The sequence below is a fragment of the Fistularia commersonii genome, chromosome 9 (genome assembly GCF_037954325.1).
Source record: "Fistularia commersonii isolate RoL2024-O1a breed Wild chromosome 9, RoL_Fcom_v1.0, whole genome shotgun sequence".
In the NCBI taxonomy this organism is placed as follows: domain Eukaryota; kingdom Metazoa; phylum Chordata; class Actinopteri; order Syngnathiformes; family Fistulariidae; genus Fistularia; species Fistularia commersonii.
The window spans coordinates 2137552-2156831 of record NC_141292.1 but is presented as its reverse complement, the minus strand read 5'-3'; the positions used below and the strand labels follow the sequence as shown (position 1 = coordinate 2156831).

General features: G+C 46.0%; 2 protein-coding genes and 1 long non-coding RNA gene across 5 annotated transcripts; 2 read left to right on the top strand and 1 right to left on the bottom strand.

The window, feature by feature from the left end:
• The first annotated feature begins 283 nt into the window (after nucleotides 1-283).
• Nucleotides 284-9707, top strand: wbp1 (WW domain binding protein 1). Its single transcript, XM_086151846.1, has 4 exons — nucleotides 284-485; nucleotides 1312-1414; nucleotides 1590-1757; nucleotides 4557-9707. Exons 1-4 carry the CDS (start codon nucleotides 423-425, stop codon nucleotides 5078-5080), a joined length of 858 nt encoding a protein of 285 aa, XP_086007972.1. The 5' UTR covers nucleotides 284-422; the 3' UTR covers nucleotides 5081-9707.
• On the bottom strand, nucleotides 8357-18071 carry lman2la (lectin, mannose-binding 2-like a). Of its 3 annotated transcripts, none has more exons than XM_086151843.1 (9): nucleotides 17850-18060; nucleotides 17446-17564; nucleotides 15211-15328; nucleotides 15033-15115; nucleotides 14237-14269; nucleotides 13831-13992; nucleotides 13245-13359; nucleotides 12833-12958; nucleotides 8357-12742 (listed from the first exon to the last, which is right to left on the bottom strand). In XM_086151843.1, exons 1-9 carry the CDS (start codon nucleotides 17986-17988, stop codon nucleotides 12600-12602), a joined length of 1038 nt encoding a protein of 345 aa, XP_086007969.1. In that variant the 5' UTR covers nucleotides 17989-18060; the 3' UTR covers nucleotides 8357-12599. The 3 variants fall into 3 exon arrangements, with proteins under 3 accessions (XP_086007969.1, XP_086007971.1, XP_086007970.1); XM_086151845.1 differs by having other exon boundaries at nucleotides 17500-17564; XM_086151844.1 differs by lacking the exon at nucleotides 14237-14269 and having other exon boundaries at nucleotides 17850-18071.
• Nucleotides 15339-17673, top strand: LOC147230915 (uncharacterized). The gene is made up of 2 exons (XR_015106564.1): nucleotides 15339-16506; nucleotides 16602-17673. It is a non-coding gene; the product is annotated as an uncharacterized LOC147230915 (long non-coding RNA).
• Nucleotides 18072-19280: the final 1209 nt, after the last annotated feature.

The following is a 19280-nucleotide window of genomic DNA, read 5'->3' as shown; positions in this document are numbered from 1 at the left end:
TTTCCATGGAAACCACGCCGGGTGACGTCAGCGCGTACGGGGTGACGTCCCGCACCCCGACTATTTCTTACAGAAATTTCGCATTTACAATTAATGTATTTTTTTAAACCTATGATGTATTCGTATTATTAAATAATTTTAATCACAGTTACAACCCCTATTTGTGAGAATTATAATACGCGTTGTGGTTGAGCCGGTGCTCCCAAAGGCGCGTCCACAGCGCCCTCTAGCGGCCGAGCGGGCTCCGGGTCCCGGATCTCAAGCAGCGCTGTTTTTCCGCCGGGGAAACAACAAAAACATGTCTGAATGCGGCTGCAGCCACCACTAGCAGCCGAGCGTTACCAGCAGTCGCCCGAACGAGTCGTCCATTCGACCGACTGCTATATGATTCCCGCCGTGATAGCGGCCGAAACCCCAGAAAGATGCTGCAGAAAGCGCTGGGATCCATTGTAGGTCTTCTTTGTACCGGGACCTGTCTGGTGCAGGTAAGCCGCCCCTCGGGCTCCTGTGCTCGGCGAACATCCCTAGGCGAGGCCGCGGCTTTTGCTCTTGATGAAGGCCTTCTTACGATTTCATTATTTTTTTATTTCTGTCTCCACAAAGGAAACGCCACTTGACGTCAAGTTTGTTAAAGTTTTCACTTGTATTCCGAGACATTTAGTCGAGTTTTAATCCTAAAATATGTATTTGTATAAACATTTTTTCATCACATTGCCTTTTCATTAAAACGTACCATTGGCGGTGGCTAAATGCTACCCGGCGAATCGTCGCCTTTTTATTCATGGTTGTTTAATGTTTGCTAGCCAAGTAGAACATTTAGCTTTCCGAAAACTACAGGTTTTATTCGTGTTTTCCCGACAATTAATATGACAGCAGTACATCTACTTTGGATGTGTATACATTTTATTTCGATTTGGTTTTTTAAGCTCAGTATTGACTAGTTGTCGTGGTACTTTTAAAAGTAACATTATTCGTCTACATGGTTACACGGTTGTTTTGGCTAATATTGACCCCAAAAAGCTTACTTTCACTGTTTGGGCGATTAAACATTGTCACAATTGTGCTAAAACCCCCCCATCGTCCCTGTGCAGTGACTTCATATTTACTTTCTAACTTTCAGCTCTACATCTGATATTACCAGGCTCACGTCAAATACCAGCATTTAGACAATGACGTTACATTGACGTGTCCAAGGAGAAACCTTGAGATCCAGCCAGGCCTCGCTTTGCTTTCTGTTTCCTTGCTTACTCGACTGATTCAATATTGACTCAGGCGTTCACTTTGTTTTACTGTTCTTGTGGTGTATTGCAGGGCAAGGAGTTCTGTTTCGGGGTGAACAATGAGCAATACCGCTGTGAGATGGGCTACTGCTGTGGAGAAACCGAGTGCTGCACCTACTACTACGAGCTCTGGTGTAAGTTATTCACACCGTTTTGTTTTTAATTCAGATCATTTTTGTATCCCCTTTAATCTGATTCGCCAATTCAAGATATTTGTTGTCACTTCTTCCTCAGATGCATTGATAGTGTTTCGTCAGGCCAACCTTTGATGGCGTGTTTACATTAAGCGTGTTTCTCCACCCTCCGCAGGGTTTTGGTTGGTGTGGACCTTGATCATCATGCTGAGTTGCTGCTGTGCTTACCGACACCGGAGGGTCAAGATGCGCCTGCAGCAGGAGCAACGTCAGCGTGAGATCAGCCTCATGGCCTATCAGGGAGCCTCCAGCTCCTTCATCTCCCCTCCACCACTCAATCTAAGTAAGTAACAACTACAATATCGGTGCAGATTACAAACTTGAACATATCATTGACGCTCAACCTTATGTTGCATCATTTCATCCAGCATACTGGAATAAAGTAATACTTAACATCTGGTTCATGTTTTACAAGTGGTAGTCATGCATTGAATGGCTAAATCCTTTTTTCGCTTAGATGGCTCTTCATTTCTGTCACAGATCAGTCCAATTTGCTCAAGTTTTAAATATTATTTGTCCATGTAAGAAGCCTTGGTCTCAGGCAGGGGTCAGCAACCCGCGGCTCTTTGCTCCCTTCTGATGCGGCGACCTGTGGCTTTTGAAAATAATTAACAAGGATGGAATTAAAATGTATTCTATCTTGGTTCGCTCATTTTTAAAATGTCATTTTAAATTTGAAGATTATGGCGACCTTGTAACATATAAATCAAATGCATTCAAATATTTCTCTCACTCTAAATATGTGACTGCATGCACCAGTAAACAGAGAGAGGATGGCATTCTTAGTTTGCTGCCAGTGGATAATTAAATTTTTCCATAAATACGTTAGGACTCAAATAGACATTGTGTTCTTTACTGAAAAGTAACCTCCAACCTAACGTCTTTTTTCCGGAGTTCAAAATGTTTTGTCGCATACAGAAATCTAATTTTGTTTTCTCTGCAGTCGTTCATTGATTTAAAAAATGCAACACATATTTTGTTTATACATTGCACGTCGTGTTAATTCATTTAAATTTCAAAGGTGTTTTGTGTGGCTTTTGGTGTTTTCCTTGAATGGTAATCTAAGGTATTCCAACAACAGAATGTACAAGGGCATCAGTGTATGTATATAGTTATATATTTATATATAGTTAAAGTAAGCAATTACATCACTGCCTGTAAAGCTATCGTTGGTTATCAAGAGCTCATGCATCAAGGAGCGGTGCAGCTGTGATGGTCTGGCTGTGACCTACCAATCTGTCGCAAGTGTGTCATTAAGAAATACTATCTGCCGTTGGACGCTATCTGCCATTCCACCGAGAGATGACATATGATTCGGCTCACTACTAGAGAGAATACCGTCAGACACGTTTTGATCTCGCACCGACCGCCCCAATGCATGTGAGGTGGCATAAGAGTTCGGCTCCTTTAGGAGCGTTTCAACTTTTTAGTTTGGACTTACCGTTCACCCCTTCAAAACAAGTAAGGTCTCATCATGAAGTAGAATAAATAATTGTCCATTGAATGTAGTCTCAGTTCAATGTTGATCGAATCCAGATATGAACTTGAGGGCACTTTACTCAGGACCAATAATTTATTTTCAAACAAGATCAAGTTAGAAACATTTTTAATGGATAAACTTTGATGTAAAAAAAAAAAAGAAGAAGAACACAATAGTTCCAAAATATTACATAGACTACAAGACAACACTAAAATGAAGTTTTCAGGGATGCTATCGTTGGAATCACAATTGTGAATCGGCAGGCCTTTTAGCCCGAAGAACAACCGTGATGTCACGCCACTTGAGGGAAACTTGATAGCGTGTCCACTTGTATAAACAGAAGCAGGACGAGGTTCACGCTGGTCGGAGGCCACAGTGAACATTCTGGACTTAATGTCAAGAATGTGAACGCCGTGCACATAGATAGTAACTCCTCTTCATGTCCTCGAATTCTAAATCCGTCACCCCGATGAGTCCTGGATAAATAAAATGAGCGCTTATTCTTCTCATGTTTATAGATGTATGAGGATCAAATACAGCGGGACGGTGCCCTCTTTTTTTTCTCCACATTTAGATCTCGCACACTGGGGTTCCTGTGCCGTATTACAGTTCAATATAAGATCACTGTGAAACCCGCGAAGGACCAGCGGGTCTTCCTGGCTGGCTCCCGCAGTCGACCACGCCATCTTGAATAAATAAGACAATTAGACGGACTGGCCAAAGAGCCGTTCATCATACTTCAGGGGATTTTCTCCGAGTTGGAAATAGAAATGCTGACATGTAAGCCAATTTGCGGACCGAGAAGCAGATTCAAAACAAGTCCGAAAATTCAGCTTGAAATAAAATTACGCCGGCAGTCAACAGCGCCGCTGCGGTTGAACCTCTGGAGTTTGAACATGTAGATATGTTTCCCTGATATGGAAGCAGATGAAATGGTGTTTCCTATTTGGGCAGTTAAGGGCGAAGTTAAGGGAGATTCCAGCTCGCGATTTTTGCCAGTCGCTGGAGGCGGTCCAGGTGAAAACTGCTGGTTCACCCTGGATTACAACATCACCTTCCTGTTCCCCTTTGTTACCCGTTGTTGCTCACTGTTATGCACCAGCGGGCCCGAAGCCGCCTGCTCGGCCTCACGTACCAGTCTTAGCACTTCGCCGCAACATTCAGCTTAGCCTTTTTTCAATGTAAAAGAAATGCTCTCATCTCAGGAGAATTTTCCACATGATGTGGGTTATGATTGCTGCTAAATATGACATCTTTAATTCATGTAGTTACAGACATCCCTTTCATGGCTTTACCAACGGCGCAATTCGAGGCTTGAATACATGAATTTATTTTATATGCGGCCAAATCGTATCAGTGAATTCCATTGTGACGCCATGAAAATGGATGCACTGTTTTCAAACAGTGTAATTGCCTGGAATGAATGATATTAATTCCTGAAATGAGAAGAAGAATGTTTTGTTACGCAACAGCCCTCCTCCTCCTCCTCCCGCTTTTGATCTTTGAAAAAAAAAAAAACCACTGAATTTCTTGCGGTAATCCGTTTCAAGAATCCGACAACAAGGCAGAAGGCGTCACGCTGGGTTATTTTCTCCTCGTCAGGGTTGTGGAATGACTGCAAGCTTCCGGACTACGAAGAGGTGGTCGGTCATCCTCCGACGCCGCCGCCCCCCTACTCCGAAAACGCCCCGGAAGCTTCCCCGGCGCCGCCTTCGTCTGCGAGCCAGCCAGAAGTGACCTTGGTGCTACAGCCCCTGGATGAGGTGGATCGGGGAGCGGGTATGGAAGCGGCGGGCTCAGCCCCCGTCCAGGAAGAGGAGGCGGCGGCGGCGGCGGTGTCGATCCCGGCTCAGCGTGCGGCGGAGGAGAACGTCGAAGCTCCTCTGATGGAGGCGGAAGACGACGAGGAGCTCGTCACCAGACGTCGGCACGTCACCGGGGACTCAGGGATCGAGGTATGCGTCTGCCAGCTGGACGTAGACGAGGAAAGCGACGAAGAGCACAGGATGTGCAAGGCCGCCGGCGGGGACTGCTGCTCCGGGCACCGGCAGCAGGCCTTCACCCAGAAGGAGCACACCTCCGAAGTGCCCAGCCAAAATGCCAGCACTGGAGACCACATGGTGTGAACCACGATGTTACCTACCAGCGCTTCAAACAGGGTCACACATGATAACCGTTGCCATCAACATCCCAGCGACCGTCTCTTGATTTCATTCTTTCAACTAACACATCGGCATGACATCGAGAAGATGACGATAATAATCCCGACCCCAATAACAAACCGCACACATGGTTCCCCCCCCCCCCCCCGTCTCGCTTTAGTGGAGGAGTAGAAGCAGAAGACAGCGATCGATTGTGGCTCGAACCAGAACGTTCTCCCCGGCTCCCCCCCCCGGCGCTGCCGTCAAAGCTTCTGTTTCCGTCTCACCGCTTTCCCTTCGGTCAGAGCATTTCCAGCCATCCCTCCATGCGACGCTTTACCTCCGGGCGGGATGGCCGGCCGGCGACGAGCACGCCGATGCATCTCGGCTAAGTCTGCAGACGAATTGAGAAGAGCGCGCATTTTTCGTTATCCCAAAGCTGTTTGAGAGCGCTCGGCGAAATCTAGGCCACAGCTGCAGGGTGACGACACTACGCTGAGGTCATGGCAACCGGGGCCTGGTGTTTTCCGTCGCCAAGTCTGCGCGATTTTTCACACGCGGTGCGGTTGACAGACTGAACACCGGCCCCGCTGCCAACAAGACAGGACAGGAAGGCGCTCAGTTCGTTCAATCTCCGGGTTTTTAAATGTCACACCTCTCGCTTTTTCTTACGACGCCTCATCCTGTCGCCGGGTAACACCGGCGCCCCCGCCGAGTCGCGACGCTTCGGCAGAGGCCGCCTCAAAGAAGGTCGCGCCGTACGATTTTGTAATCGTGAAGCCTCGCGGCCCCCACACGTTACCCTGTTTTTCATTTTTACAATGTGATGTCAGTGTGACTCGTGGCGCCAGCAGCACTTTTGCTCATTTATGTAGTTTGTCTGTCGAAAACAAATGAAGAACTCTGCTTTTTTTTTTTTTTTTTTTTTTTTTTCTCTCTTTTCCTTACAACGCCTGGTTTTCAGCAGATGCCGCAAGTGTCACCGTTAACTACAACAAGGCTCCGCACAGGGGCGGCTAGTGAGCAGTCGTGATTGATGATGATGATGATTGGTTGTTGTTTGCGTGTATTTAAAGCGCCGTCGCGTCCGGCACCCAGGTGGACTCGGCGATTAACATCGCCGGTATTTTGCATGAGGCGTGAATGTCCGACTATATTTTAGATCGCCGGTGTTTCACCCGCGGTCATGCTAAATGCCGTGTTCATCCGTGCTTTCGTGTCAGCGGACGGCAGTCGCCGCGCAGTCGTGCGCCCGGACGGCGGGTTGAAGAAGCTGTCGATTGTGTGATATCTTGCATGCGCCCGTGTTGCATGCGTGCCCGGTGTAGGGGCTAAAAAAAAAAAAGCGGTTGTTGTAAAATAGCGAAAACCAACACAAATTGAAATTCGCTGCCTGATTTTCGAGGTCGACTCCAGACAAGCAGCCGCCGAGTCGGTTATTTTTTTTTTCTTCTTTTTTTTTTTTTTTTTTTGTTATTTGCTCTGATACTGTGTGTCATAATGGGCGCAGTGTAAAGACTCAGGTCAGCCACCCTTGCTTCTCACACACATGAAGCGCTGCATTCGAACGCAACCTAAAACGTCACGCTGCCAAATTCAGTCGTGGAGTTGAGTTCTGAAAAAAAAACCAATATCATTTATCATAGGTTTAAGCTTTGAGGCGCTTATGCCCCCTCCAGTTGTCACAACGGGGAATAAAAGCTACCATTTCACACCTGACAGATATATTTATTAGAGGTATCGTGTTATTTTCGGCGCTGGTTTCCTGAATGCGAACGTCTCCAGTCGGAGTCCAGCGCCGACCCCCGTGACAGAAACCCTGTAGCTCAGAGGCCCGTCCACGCGTTCCCTCTTTCCTTCAAATAGCGGCGAGCGCCTCTGAGCTCTTGCGTTTCAGCCGCCGCTCGATGCGAGCGGGGGAAGATGGAGGGGGCAGCGCCGAAAGACCGCCGCTGAAAAAGGCAAACACAGCGAAGGTCGAGAGTTCTGCCCGAGCGTTTGCTTTCGTGTCTGACTTCACCCACGGCGGCGATCGTGTGTGTGTGTGTGTGGCGTCGTTGAGCAGGTGTTTGACGTGAAGCCGCGCTAACACCGATATGACCCCCGCAACCGCACACACACACCCGCACGCCCCGAAGGGCCGTTACACTGTGAGCATGACTGCACACCCATTAGCAGGAGTAATAGACGAAACACCCCCTTCTTTTTTTTTTTTTTTCGACCGACGCACCTCAAGCTGCCTTTGCTGCACCTCTTAGACGGCAAATGTCTCGATTATAGAGCTGCAAATTCAAAAAAAGAGAAAAAAAAAGATAAAAAAAGCCTGCGTACGCGGAGACAGATGTGCTACTGCCTTATTATTGTTACTAGTCAAAATGGTTTTCTTCTGGGTTTATTCTTAATAGCGCTAGATTTGCTTGCGAAAGCAGTGCCGTCTCAGAGCGGCCGAGTGGTTTCCGCTCAAAACCGACGTCCGATGATCTCACGAGTGTGCGACGGCGTTGTGGGAGGCGGTGCGGGCAGGGAATCACAAAGGGAAAGCGTTTTTTTATTCTCTCTGGGTATCTTGCTGAGTTTCCAATACTGTGTGTCTGTGTGTGTGTGTGTGTGCGTGCGTGCCTGTGTGTGTGTGTAGTTAGCTGTGGGCGCTCAGAGAACTTATCAGGGCCAGATTGTGAGGCTGCGCTCTGGACGTGTTTTCGCTCCGTGGATCTGGTCGCGATTAGCTTGTGGGGAAATTAACCGACTTGAAAGCATGAGGAAAAAAAAACAAACAATGAAAAAAAAAAAAATCTGGATTTTTTTTTTTTTTTTTTTTTAAATGCGTTTGTTGTGATTTGTCTTCTTTGTGTTTTTGTGCATGAAGGACATGAATCAGCTCCCTGGAGACAGTGCTTTGTAACCTTTTTGCTAATGTGCATTTTTGCCCATTTGTATACAATTGTAGATAAAAGTCTTGGGAGTGGCCGAGGAGATTTTTCTTTCCTTTTGCATGGCTGAACCTGAAGGTCCGTGGATTTTCTTTTTTTTTTTTTTTCCCCCTCCCCACCCTTTGCCAAACACCATCTACGCCTCTGTGGTTTTCACGTTTACCAAGATTAAGGGCTAATATATCAGTCATCGGTCGCAGACAAACATCCGTCCGTCCACTCGAATAAGCGATGGGGTCGCATTTGCTGTTTGACCGGGGGACGTTGCAGCGGAGCTCTTACATAACACAAGCCGATTGTACTGGACAAGCGCGAATGACTTATCGATTGCCTTTTTTTTTTTTTTTTTTTTTATTAATTTTAAAAGCTTCAACCCTCACTTCTCAACAAGAACAGGCTTCCCCGCCCCTTTCCAACAAGCCTCAAAGGCGAACTAGTCACCGAGTTGTTTGCAGACACGGAGAACAGTAGAAGGCGATGAACGCCGCCGCGTTGGTCGCGCCGTGACCTTTTAATTGTAACAGGAATTACAGCGAGGCGAAGTTCCGGGACTTTTTTAAAAAAAGAATATTTCCCAGAACTTCCTCGGAAAGCGTCAGCCCGCTTGGTTCCCCGCTCTCAGGGTTATCACATTTTTAACCCCCACGTCTCATAAAGCCAAAGCAGTTGTGTGCTTCATATTGTGTTTGTGCTCCCCCACCTCTTCCCCTCTTGTCCTGATGTGATTCCTACATCCGGCGTCTCTGTACTGTATCGTACTTTACTCGACAAGGCTATGCAAAAAAAATAAAAACAAAAAAAACGTAAACCTACTGTTAAAGTGCTGCGCCCCCACCCTTCCCCCATCCTCACGTCCTGTAACATTTGCACCAGTACTCGCAATAGAACTCTCAGTACTGGCGGCGCTGCACTGTACTGTAATCTCGCTCATCCCTCCTTTGTTCGTTTATTAGTTTATGAAAGAAAATCTTTTAAGAGAAAGTGGAAAAAAAAAGGAACCGGTCACGTTCCGGCGATAATGTGAGTTGGTGAACGTCTCTCAGGGCTCGAGGAGAGACAACCGTCGGTGTTTTTTCGTCGCCTCAACCACTAACACTTCGTACCACATTATCAACGGGGGGTGGGGGAGGAAAGCTGAATTTATCGCGCTTGTAGGATTCATCTATATTTCTTTTAGTTTGCACTAACGTCGTGTAGTGTTTTTACCCCTCCTCCCTCCCCCTCACCCACCATCATGTTTAAAGTTTTCACCGACTGGATATTTAACTGCTGCCTTTCATACTCCTTTATAACAAATAACATTCATGGTTTTTTTTTTTTTTTTTGTATAATATACTAATGAAAGACCTCAATGTGGAACACAGTCAGCCTCGGCGGAGACGTTTGGCGGCTGCAGGGCGTCTCTGCAGAAACAATAAGCCTCTCATCGGCGCGATTGCTGTCGGGAGGCGGCGCGGCTGAGCTGCGCGCTTTTCAATTACCTAAGTCGTATTCCCTAATTTGTCGACAAACCAAAATGAAAGAGGAGAGTAAAGAAAAAAAAAAAAAAAAAAAAAGATACCGCACTGAATGACACACAAACTTTTTTGTTTTGTTTTTAGTAACAAGTCTGCTGTGTAATGTTTGGGTCATCATTTGTATTTTATTTTTTTAATAAAAAAAAAATAAACATTGGCACTCAAGTGACGTCCCGGCGCCATTTCTTCTATTTTATGAGAGTTTTGTTTGGGGATTTCTTTCATTTGTCAACTAGTTCCTAACCAGAATATCTTCTAGGCTTCAGCATTGTACACAACTATTCTGTAACTAACTGGTTATTTACCCTTGTAAAACCCCACCATAGCTGGTGGATAGAAGTAAGGAAATTGCAATTTGTTAATTACGTCCTACGTAAGAAGAATTTTTTAGACAACTTTAAAATCAGGAGCATTCGGTGGATAATGTCCTCATTTGATAAAAGACCACTTTAGATGTGGATTTTTTTTTTTTTTTCCAGGTTAAAAAAAAAAAAATCCCACTTTGGACATTTTAACAGTTGCACTTTTGTGTTTTGACACATGAGCCAGTGTTCAAGTGTTAGGAGGGGATAACGCTGTTGTATTAGTGTTTCATAAGGCCCATATTGTGTAAGGCACATAAAGTCACCATTCATATTCAGCAACTTCCTGTTATATGATCAGTAGACAGTGAGTTATTGAGTGGAAGCTTTTAGTTTCTGGCTGTATAACTGGATTGTGTAGAATTGGCCATTAGCGATGGTTTTGGCTAATAGGAAGCTCACCGCCGCTAACATGTACAATAATAAGCCGCTCGTAATCGAGGCTACCCACGCTTTACTTTTCTCATGTTCCATCCAACCAGAGTCACTTCAGGTCTTTAATGATGCGATGCAAACAATCCAGAACAAATACCGAGAACGAGGGGGTTTGGAGGTGTAGCTCATGCACGACACACGTTTCCGGTTTTGTAAAAAGGCAACGAATAATGGACAGAATGTGAATATGGGACGACGGTGGAAGGGCGAGGATAAACGGCGGCGTCCTTTTTATTTTTTCCGTCAGAAACCAACAAAAAGAAAGTCATATATCGGGGAAGGCTGGGCCTCGTTTCCAGAAAATCGGGCTCTGACTCAACAGCAGCTGCTTCTCGCCAACTTAATGCCTCGAAACGAAGCGCTTTGAAGACACATGAGCGGGCCTGCCGGGACAACACGTGGGATGCATTCAGCAAAGGGGGAGATTTGTTTCTACACACAACGTAAGACACGGAGGACAAAAGGGCATCTTCAAATGCGCAAGGAAAAAAAGGCAACAGCGAGACAATATATATATATATATATATATATATATATATATATATATATATATATATATATATATATATATATATATATAAATATATATAAATATACAGTGGCCAAGAGGAAAATAAGTGAGCCTTTTAAAATCTGATCTTTTCCGAGGTTAAAAGAACAAACAATCTGTTTTAACTAACAACACGTTGCCGTTTTGGAATCCGTCGCTCAAACGTCCGCGGGGTTGGAAAGAGAACGCGGAGGCGCCGGCCAACTGGCTGGAATCTGGGGTTAGAAAGAAGAAGAAAAAAAAAAAAAAAAACTCAAGTCCAATTAGCGAAAATGTTTTGAGGATGTCGGCCGGAGCGGCGCCGACACGCGAGAGGACGATGTGTTGGGTTCATGAGATACGTCTTTCGGATGGCGTCCGGAGGGGGCGGAGCTTACAGTCCGGCGTCTTGTCAGCGTCGCAGCGCGGATGCAACCGAATCCTGACTCGGGGAAGCCTAGGCTTTTCGGAGACCAGGTCGGAGGGGATTCGTTGGAGCCGACTAACATCTTTGTCACACGCTTGGAGTCTCTGTGGTTGGACGGCATGGAGGTCAAAGGTCGCCACGGGGTCGCCCATGCAGGGCGTTGGGTGTTTGAACCACAGTGGACGTAGCGCAACGCTTTGTGGCTGCTTTCCTGAGTGGGGGGGTCTCCGTGGTTTGCTGCCGGGTCGCCGCGGGACGGCTTCAAGCAGAGAAATCCAGCTTCCGGTGCAAAGGTGGGGAGAACCTGGGGCGGTGATTTCCGGGGCCAAGATGAAGAAATTCAGTGGGATTGCGAAAAGGTTTCTTGTGAAGACGAGCGAGCCAAAGGGGGGAACCCTCAGCTGAGTTACCACACTCAGGCCTCGGGTCGGGCGCTTCCTCAAAGCACCAAAGACTTTGCTCGATAAACTTGAGGCTTTTTTTTTTTCTTATGCAAGCAGGCCTGGAATCCCCCGGAGAGAGGCCTTCCGGGTGTCAGATGACACGCTCGGAATATGGCCGAGCCAAAGCAGCTCCCTCCTCCAGGTCCGTGAACACCTCCAGGAGGCTTCACCTGATCCGATTCCAGGGTTTCCTCACCTCACGGTGGCCCAAGCATGACCCGTTTGGCAATAGTTGTGATTGAAACAAAGATCCGGTGGGGTAATCTGGGTTTTTTTGGGACACTCAAACGGCTCAGACGCAGCAACCATTTCAAGCAAATAAATGAAAAGTAAAAAGGTTTATCTGTGTAATTTAGACTGAAATAAATGCTTTCCTACTGATTTTGAGCGACTGTACAAAAATGTGCGGTGTAGGACGGATCCGGAGGAGGTCCAGTTTGTATCTGGGACTTGCCGGAGATAAGATGTGCTTGGGTTTTGGAGGCCGTTTGCGTCGGAAGGTGACGAAGACCGCGGGGGGGGGGGGGGTAGCTGCTCGTATCGTGAAGGTATTTGCACGTCGGCGGCGTGGGAGGACAGAGGTGGACGTGGTGAGCTGGAGGAGATGGTAAGGCCGAGGCGGTGCAGGTTTTCCCCAGAAGAGGTGGAGGAGGGAGTCGATGTCCTCCTGCTCTCCTGCCTCCACCCACAAAAGTAGGAGAATGGCTTTTTTTTTTTTTTTTTAAAGAGCAGCTGATCTCAAAACGTCTTCCAGGACAGACCACCTACTGCCCCCTAGTGGCCGACTGCGGTATCACACCCAGTGCATTTCGGGTCGCTGACCTCGACGCTGACCCCCCTCCTCCCGCCCTCTCTCCTCCTTCAGTAGAAACGCTTGCGTCGGCTCTCGCTCCAGTGGCTGTACACCAACAGGCCGATGACGATGAGGAAGACGCAGCCCAGCATGGAGAAGAGTACGGTGAAGAAAATAGCTATTCCACTCATCCCTTCTTCAGTGTCAACTGCTGTGGAGGGAGAGATGGTAAGGGTGAGTAAAAAAAAGGAGGGCGATCGAATCGATCGGCCGATTTAATCCGTGTGTTTGTGGGCCTCGCCTCTGAGGAGCTCGAAGTTGTCGACGCTCGGGACGGTTATTTCATCTTCCTCCTCCTCTTGCTCCTCTTGCTTGCTGCGAAGCACCGTCAGCTGGTAGAGCTTCAGCGAGATGATGTCATGGTTATCTATGAAGTCGGAATTTGAAAAATATATAAATCGCGATTGCAATAAGTGACATAAAACAGGAGTCATCGTTATAATATTCTAAACTTATTGGATAATTCCCATTGTGTGATTACTCCTTGTGTCAGCAGCTCAAAGAATTCTCTGCTCAAAAAAAAAAATTCAAAAGGAATGTGTAAATTAACGATCGCCGTTATAAAAAGAAGGCACCGAGGTTTTCAAGGGAGGGGTTTTGATGGAACAGATAGCGTGTTAGCTTCCACCCGTCGGGGCCGGAGGATAATTTACCTGAGAGGTCACCCGTGATTGCAGACGCTCCAAAATAAAATCCCTGCGGCAGTCGAACCCCTGGTATGTCCAGGCAATCTCTCCACTCGTGCTGCCCGTCGATGTCTATCATCACCTGAAGGGGGGGTCATAAGTTTAATTCATTTCTTTATGAGGAAATCGTAAACAATGGGGTCAAAGTCGATACGGAGCGGCGCTGTTAGACTTCCGCCGCGCAGAGCAGGTCGCGCATGGTTTCCGTTTTGTGCGCATCCGTCTCGTGTCACTTCCTCCTGGCGTCGCAGCGCAGGTATTCTGTCTGCCGGCGGTTTTGTTGTTAAGGCCGTTTTGCAAAACGGCCACACGGGGGCGGTGGACGCCGCCGGCCCGACATTGATGGACAGCATCATCTTCACGCTGAAATAACCCGTCAGCGAACGTTTCCCTCTGATTGTGATTTATTCCTCCGTCAACGACCGACGCTCGCTCTCCCTCGGCTCTGTTTTCGCTCCCTGTCAACGGGAAATATCTGACTCCTTAGCGAGACGGGAGACTGAACCGCCAGCGGTTGGGAGTTTCGGAGGGGAATGAAGAGGCAGTCCCTCACCGTCAGTCTGCGGCGGACGTATCGGATGAAGATGAAGGTGTCGTGCTTCAGATTGCGCACCATGGCGTTGCAGCCGCCCAGCTCGGTGGGCCGGCCGTCACGCTCGTGGTCGTAGCTGAGGCTGCCGTTCCCCACCATGGCCAGAACGAAGGGGAAGATCCTCTTGTGGTTAAAAATAAGGAGAAGGGGGGAAAAAAAAAAAAAAAAGATCGATTGGTAAATTCCTTACCGTGACCGCCAGAATTCTTCTTTTTTTTCCAGATAATCATGTTTTTTGCTTTAACCGTGATGTCAACATGCAGAGCCTTCACATCTGTTGATATTCAGATATTTTAAGGGCATCTCAAGGTCAGGGAAATACGACTGCTAGGTATTGAGTGTGTTGGTGTGTGTTGAAGAGGGTTACCTGTGTGCGAGAAGTGTACCTCTTCTTTTGCGCCTGTCTCCGGAGGAATTCACAAAAAGGACACAGAGACAGCCTCTTTACACATCGGGTATATTTGCAAAAAGTAGGTCGCACTTATCTTACACAGTAATACCTTGACTTACGAGTTTCAACGCTCCCGTGAGCGAGCTCGTAACTTCATTTGCTAGGATATAGAATTAAATTTCCCCATTAAAATGAAGTGAAAGGCCGTTCCAGCCCCCCCCCCCCCGTCTTTGTAACATTATTGAAAATTCACTTTTGAAATGACAGATAAATAATACTTTGAGATTGTCGATAAATAAGCCGGTTGTACTAAGTGTATTTACCTTGAAGATCGGCAGCGGAGGTTGGGGGAGTTTTTCATTTGGTGCTCCCTCGCTGAGCTTAACTTACTGGCTACACATCTAATGCTACAATGTGTTTGCGACACTTTATGGCTAAACTTCATTTATGGACGGAGTGAATGCCGCTCCTCTTTAAAACGATTAAATCACCCCCAACCGGCTTGGAGTGACTCTTCCAACACCTCGTCCGTCAACATTCTGCTGCACCGAATCCCCGTAAATGTCTCCCGCTTTCTCTCCGTCGCCGTATCTCACGTACAACAACTTCGCCATCTCTTCATGGACTGGTCCTCAACACGTAACCTCAGATCTGATCGTATCACAAATCAAATACGACCCGAGCCACGACTCGTATCTTGGAAAACGCGTGGGTTGATGCGCTCGTACGTCGAGGTTCCACGGTACATATGGAGTACATGCGAGCGGCGTACCTCTATTTGTTTCTCCTCGTTGGGGTAGGTGTCCACGAAAACACCCAAGCCGGTGAAGTTGTCCATATTTCCAAAAACGGGACCTGGAAGCAACGTGACAAGGAGGTATAACGCGTTAATGTTGTTTCAAAAGGAAACATTAAGTCGTGTTGTGATTGTCGCATCCGCTAACGTTTACCTTTCTGCATGCGTTCCTTGGTGTACCATATGGCCAGACCGTCGCCGTTCAGGTTCTTCTTCCCCTGACCATGAATCTTAAAGTGGACCTGCATCTCCCAGTCCTTCAGATGGCAGGGCTTAAAAGAAACATAAGGTACAGCGGAGCTGGAATCAAACTTATTTGAAAGTATAATTGTATATTATATGTAACATGTAACTGACTGCTGCCCGCTGACGGGATAAAACCAGGCATGAGGATGAAAAAATATCTAGTTAGGTTTGAGATGAAAAATACTCATCATAATTAATTCTCATAACATTACATACATTTTCAAAACATTATTTCCTTTCGGTGTATTATTACTTTCACCGAGATATAATTCTCAGTTGTAGTCTGGCTAACTAGTTCATTTGGTTGTAGTTTGACGTTATGACTTTGGGTCCCAGAGTCAACATCCTGCAGATCAAAACAATTTAATTATCTCTCAATACTTAACCACAATTATAATATGCTTTGTATAAATGACAGGAGAGCATACACTTCTGAATATAAAAAGATAAAAAAGAACATTATAGTCCATTGATAGATGGGTTATAAAAATATCCCTGGCTGAGAAAGTTAGAAACTTATCAACCCGAGGCTGTATGTTACACTTCTTTAGTCGCTGTCCCTTCTTGACAAGTAAATATTTTGTACAATACCTCACTTATTTTACAACAGTATTGTTTTATGTTCTCATTGTAGTACATTCATTCATTCATACATTATTGTTCATTTTTATCCTTCTTGTTGTCATTCCATTCTCGTCCTGCGTATTTTCATCCTTGTTATCATTCTGTTATCTGTTCCTATCCTTGTTATTGTCTTCTTCCTTTTAATTATCTCCTCTATTTATATTTATATTCATTGGTATTGTTATTGTTGCGCTGCTGTGACGAACAAATTTCCCCTAAGGGGATCAACAAGTCTTATTATCTGTGACACGTACCCTGAAGTCTGGAGATTGTCTCATTCACATCATATAGTCATGCAAACACTTTCTCACACACAAATGGGCAATTTAGTGTCTCCTAGTGTTTGAGAGGAAACTGTACAACCCAGAATGCAAAATCAGGTCGCCTGTCGGGATCGATCCTGTCCTTCCCTACGTCACACACACAGGGGGAAACCCGAATCACAGCTCGCCTGTCCGACATCTCAGATTGGATGACAACTAACCATCTGAAGCTCAACCTAGACAAGACTGAGCTGCTCTTTCTCCCGGGGAAAGGTTGTCCGCACAGAGACCCGGCCGTCACCATCGACAAAACTGTGGTAAGGCCGACCACAACTGCGAGACACCTGGGTGCGGTCCTAGACAACCAACTGTCGTTCTCAGCGAAGGTCACAGCAGTTGCACATTCCTGCAGATTCCTCCTTCACAACATCGGGACGATTCGCAGATTCCTCATGGAGGATACGGCGCTGATCCTCATCCGGGCTCCAGTCATCTCTCGTCTGGACGACCGCAACTCCCTCCTTGCCGGTGCCCCAGCAATGACCATCAGGCCTCTGGAGCTTATTCAGAAAGCCGCCTGGTATTCAACCGTCCCAAATTCTCCCACACAACTCCCCTTCTAAGCCCCGTCATATCTTCAGGATATGGTCGAGCCACATGTCCCTACCCGTCCTCTCCGATCTGCCACCTCTCGGCGACCGTCCACCCCATCACTTCGAGCCCCCGGCTGCCAATCCAACCGGTCGCGGCTCTTCTCGGTCTTGGCTCCTCAGTGGTGGAACGAACTCCCGGAAAAGGTCAGAACAGCGGGGTCACTGCCCATCTTCCGCCGCGGGCTAAAAATGTACCTCCTCACCAAGCACTACCCCACTTAACGCATATAGCCCTCCCCCCTCAAAAGAAAAAAAAAAAAGGAAGAAATGAATGTATGTATGTATGTACTGTATACGGTTTTGAGATGGCTATTTGGTAGAGTGGTGACTTCTGAATAACAACTACTGGTACTTTGGATCTTCGGTTATTGAATTGCAATTTTTGTAAGTCGCTTTGGATAAAAGCGTCTGCTAATGTAATGATTGAACCAGTGACCTCGCTGTGAGAAGGCGACTCCATAAAGAGAAGATTTATGGATGTACTGAGAGAAGATATGAAGGTAGTTGGTGTGAGAGAGGAGGATACGGAGAATAGGGTTAGATGGAGAAAGTTGATTCGCTGTGGCGACCCTTGAAGGGAAAAGCCGAAAGAAGAAGACTCACAAGGCGACTCCATACCGCCCCCTGTCTGCTCTGCATGTCAGGTGTGAGTCGCACCTGTTCAGTGGTTACCATGGCATCGCCCATCAGCTCCCAGTGGGAGGAGCCTAAAGACCCCACACCTAGAAGACAGCGGAAGTAGCATCAAGATAATTCCCTGCTAACACCGTGTTTAAACGCTTTTTCTGATGTGTGAAACCAACGAGAAAATATTAAATTATGTGTATTTCACTTAACGGGGTCTATTTTTACGTTATAAATCCGCTTATTGGTTCCTCTGAAGGATGCAGAAATATAAATTTGAGGTACAATGAGCCACAACGCGATTAGCCGGCCGGACCTATGAGGGCGCTTTTCTGGAAAAATCTGCCCCATACATTAGCAGTCAATGGGGGTGGAGCAGTTACCTTGGTATGGCTTGGAGAGGGAATACTCCCGTTTCAAGAACTCCTCCATTTCGTGGTCGTCGTCGGCAAAACACCAGCTGGCGGCAAGAGCCAGGACGACCAGAGTGCAGCGTGTTTTGAGAGCCATTATAATCCGCATAAAAAGATCCCGAATAGCGGTTTAGAATCTCTGCAATGTCGGTTCCTGCTTCCTTCCACGGCCATCATAGGTCGATCCCTCCCGCTAAGCCCCACCCACTTTTCCTTTTACTTACCGTCTTATTGGGTCAGACGCAAGCAACATGCCTCATTTTCATTGGTCTATCCTTCTGTCGATCAGCATTTACGTTTTTCTATTGGATATAATGTAGTTATTCCCAGAGCTACCGGAGCTACAGTGAGACAGATGCAGAAATAGTCGAAACTATTGATTGGTATAATAAGAACTGTAAATGTACTTAACAAAGAAATGCAAAACAAACATGTAGGTATTATCTCTCTCTCTATATATATATCTCTACATATATAATACCTATTTGTCTATTTATATCTATTTATATCTACCTATTGATTTAAATATATATATACCTATTTATTTCTTTTGTTTTTTTTGTTTTGGAATCTATCTATCTATCTATCTATCTATCTATCTATCTATCTATCTATCTATCTATCTATCTATCTATCTATCTATCTATCTATCTATAATGCAAAGAATTCCAAAACAAAACAAAACAAACAAATAAATAGGTACATATATAAATATATATATGTAAATATATGTAAATAAATAGGTATATGTATACCTATTTATTTTATTTGGTTAGTACATCTACAGTTCTTAAGAGAAAGGCTTGATAGAATAAAAACCCAGCTTTACTCAGATTAATGTACCGGTACTACTCTTCATTACTATCCCCTAACACTTTTTATTGCATATTGAATGTACCGAATGGATTAATATAATTTACTTCAAACATCATTATTTGTCTCCCCCCCCCCAAGATGAGTGCAGTGACCCATGGAGTGAACAGGTTTTGACAAAGGCAAGGGAAATTTTTCAAGTGTCACAATGTATTAGCAAAGAAACAAAAACAAACAAATGTCATACGAAAAATAGGCACAAGTGTAAAAGTGTTTATGTTTAAAAAAAGAACAGCAATCATAGGTAGCGCCTCTGCAATGCCTCTGAACCCCTGAACTTCTTCACGCCAGTAGGGTATATTAGATTCATTTGTAGTTTATGTCAAACATGTGCAAACATCCATGTCCTTCTCTGAGCATGTTCAAAAAGGAGCAGGCAGATGTCTACACCATTTCGAAAGCATTGAAGTCATGTAACGTCCAGTCCATCAACAGGCTAAACCCTGGAACCTTCAATCCCCTCCACTCTGAACTCAAGGCTACTTACGATCCCTGGAGTCTCTAAAAGAGGATTTGGAGAGCTGGATC

Excerpts from the sequence above, each read along its gene's own strand:
- wbp1 (XM_086151846.1), top strand. The coding sequence starts at position 423 with ATGCTGCAGAAAGCGCTGGGATCCATTGTAGGTCTTCTTTGTACCGGG. Across the intron at positions 486-1,311 it reads CCGGGACCTGTCTGGTGCAG|GGCAAGGAGTTCTGTTTCGG; the intron begins GTAAGCCGCCCC and ends GGTGTATTGCAG. Across the intron at positions 1,415-1,589 it reads CTACTACTACGAGCTCTGGT|GGTTTTGGTTGGTGTGGACC; the intron begins GTAAGTTATTCA and ends CACCCTCCGCAG.
- lman2la (XM_086151843.1), bottom strand. The coding sequence starts at position 17,988 with ATGCGGATTATAATGGCTCTCAAAACACGCTGCACTCTGGTCGTCCTG. Across the intron at positions 17,565-17,849 it reads CCTCTCCAAGCCATACCAAG|GTGTGGGGTCTTTAGGCTCC; the intron begins GTAACTGCTCCA and ends GCTGTCTTCTAG. Across the intron at positions 15,329-17,445 it reads GGGCGGTATGGAGTCGCCTT|CCCTGCCATCTGAAGGACTG; the intron begins GTGAGTCTTCTT and ends GTTTCTTTTAAG.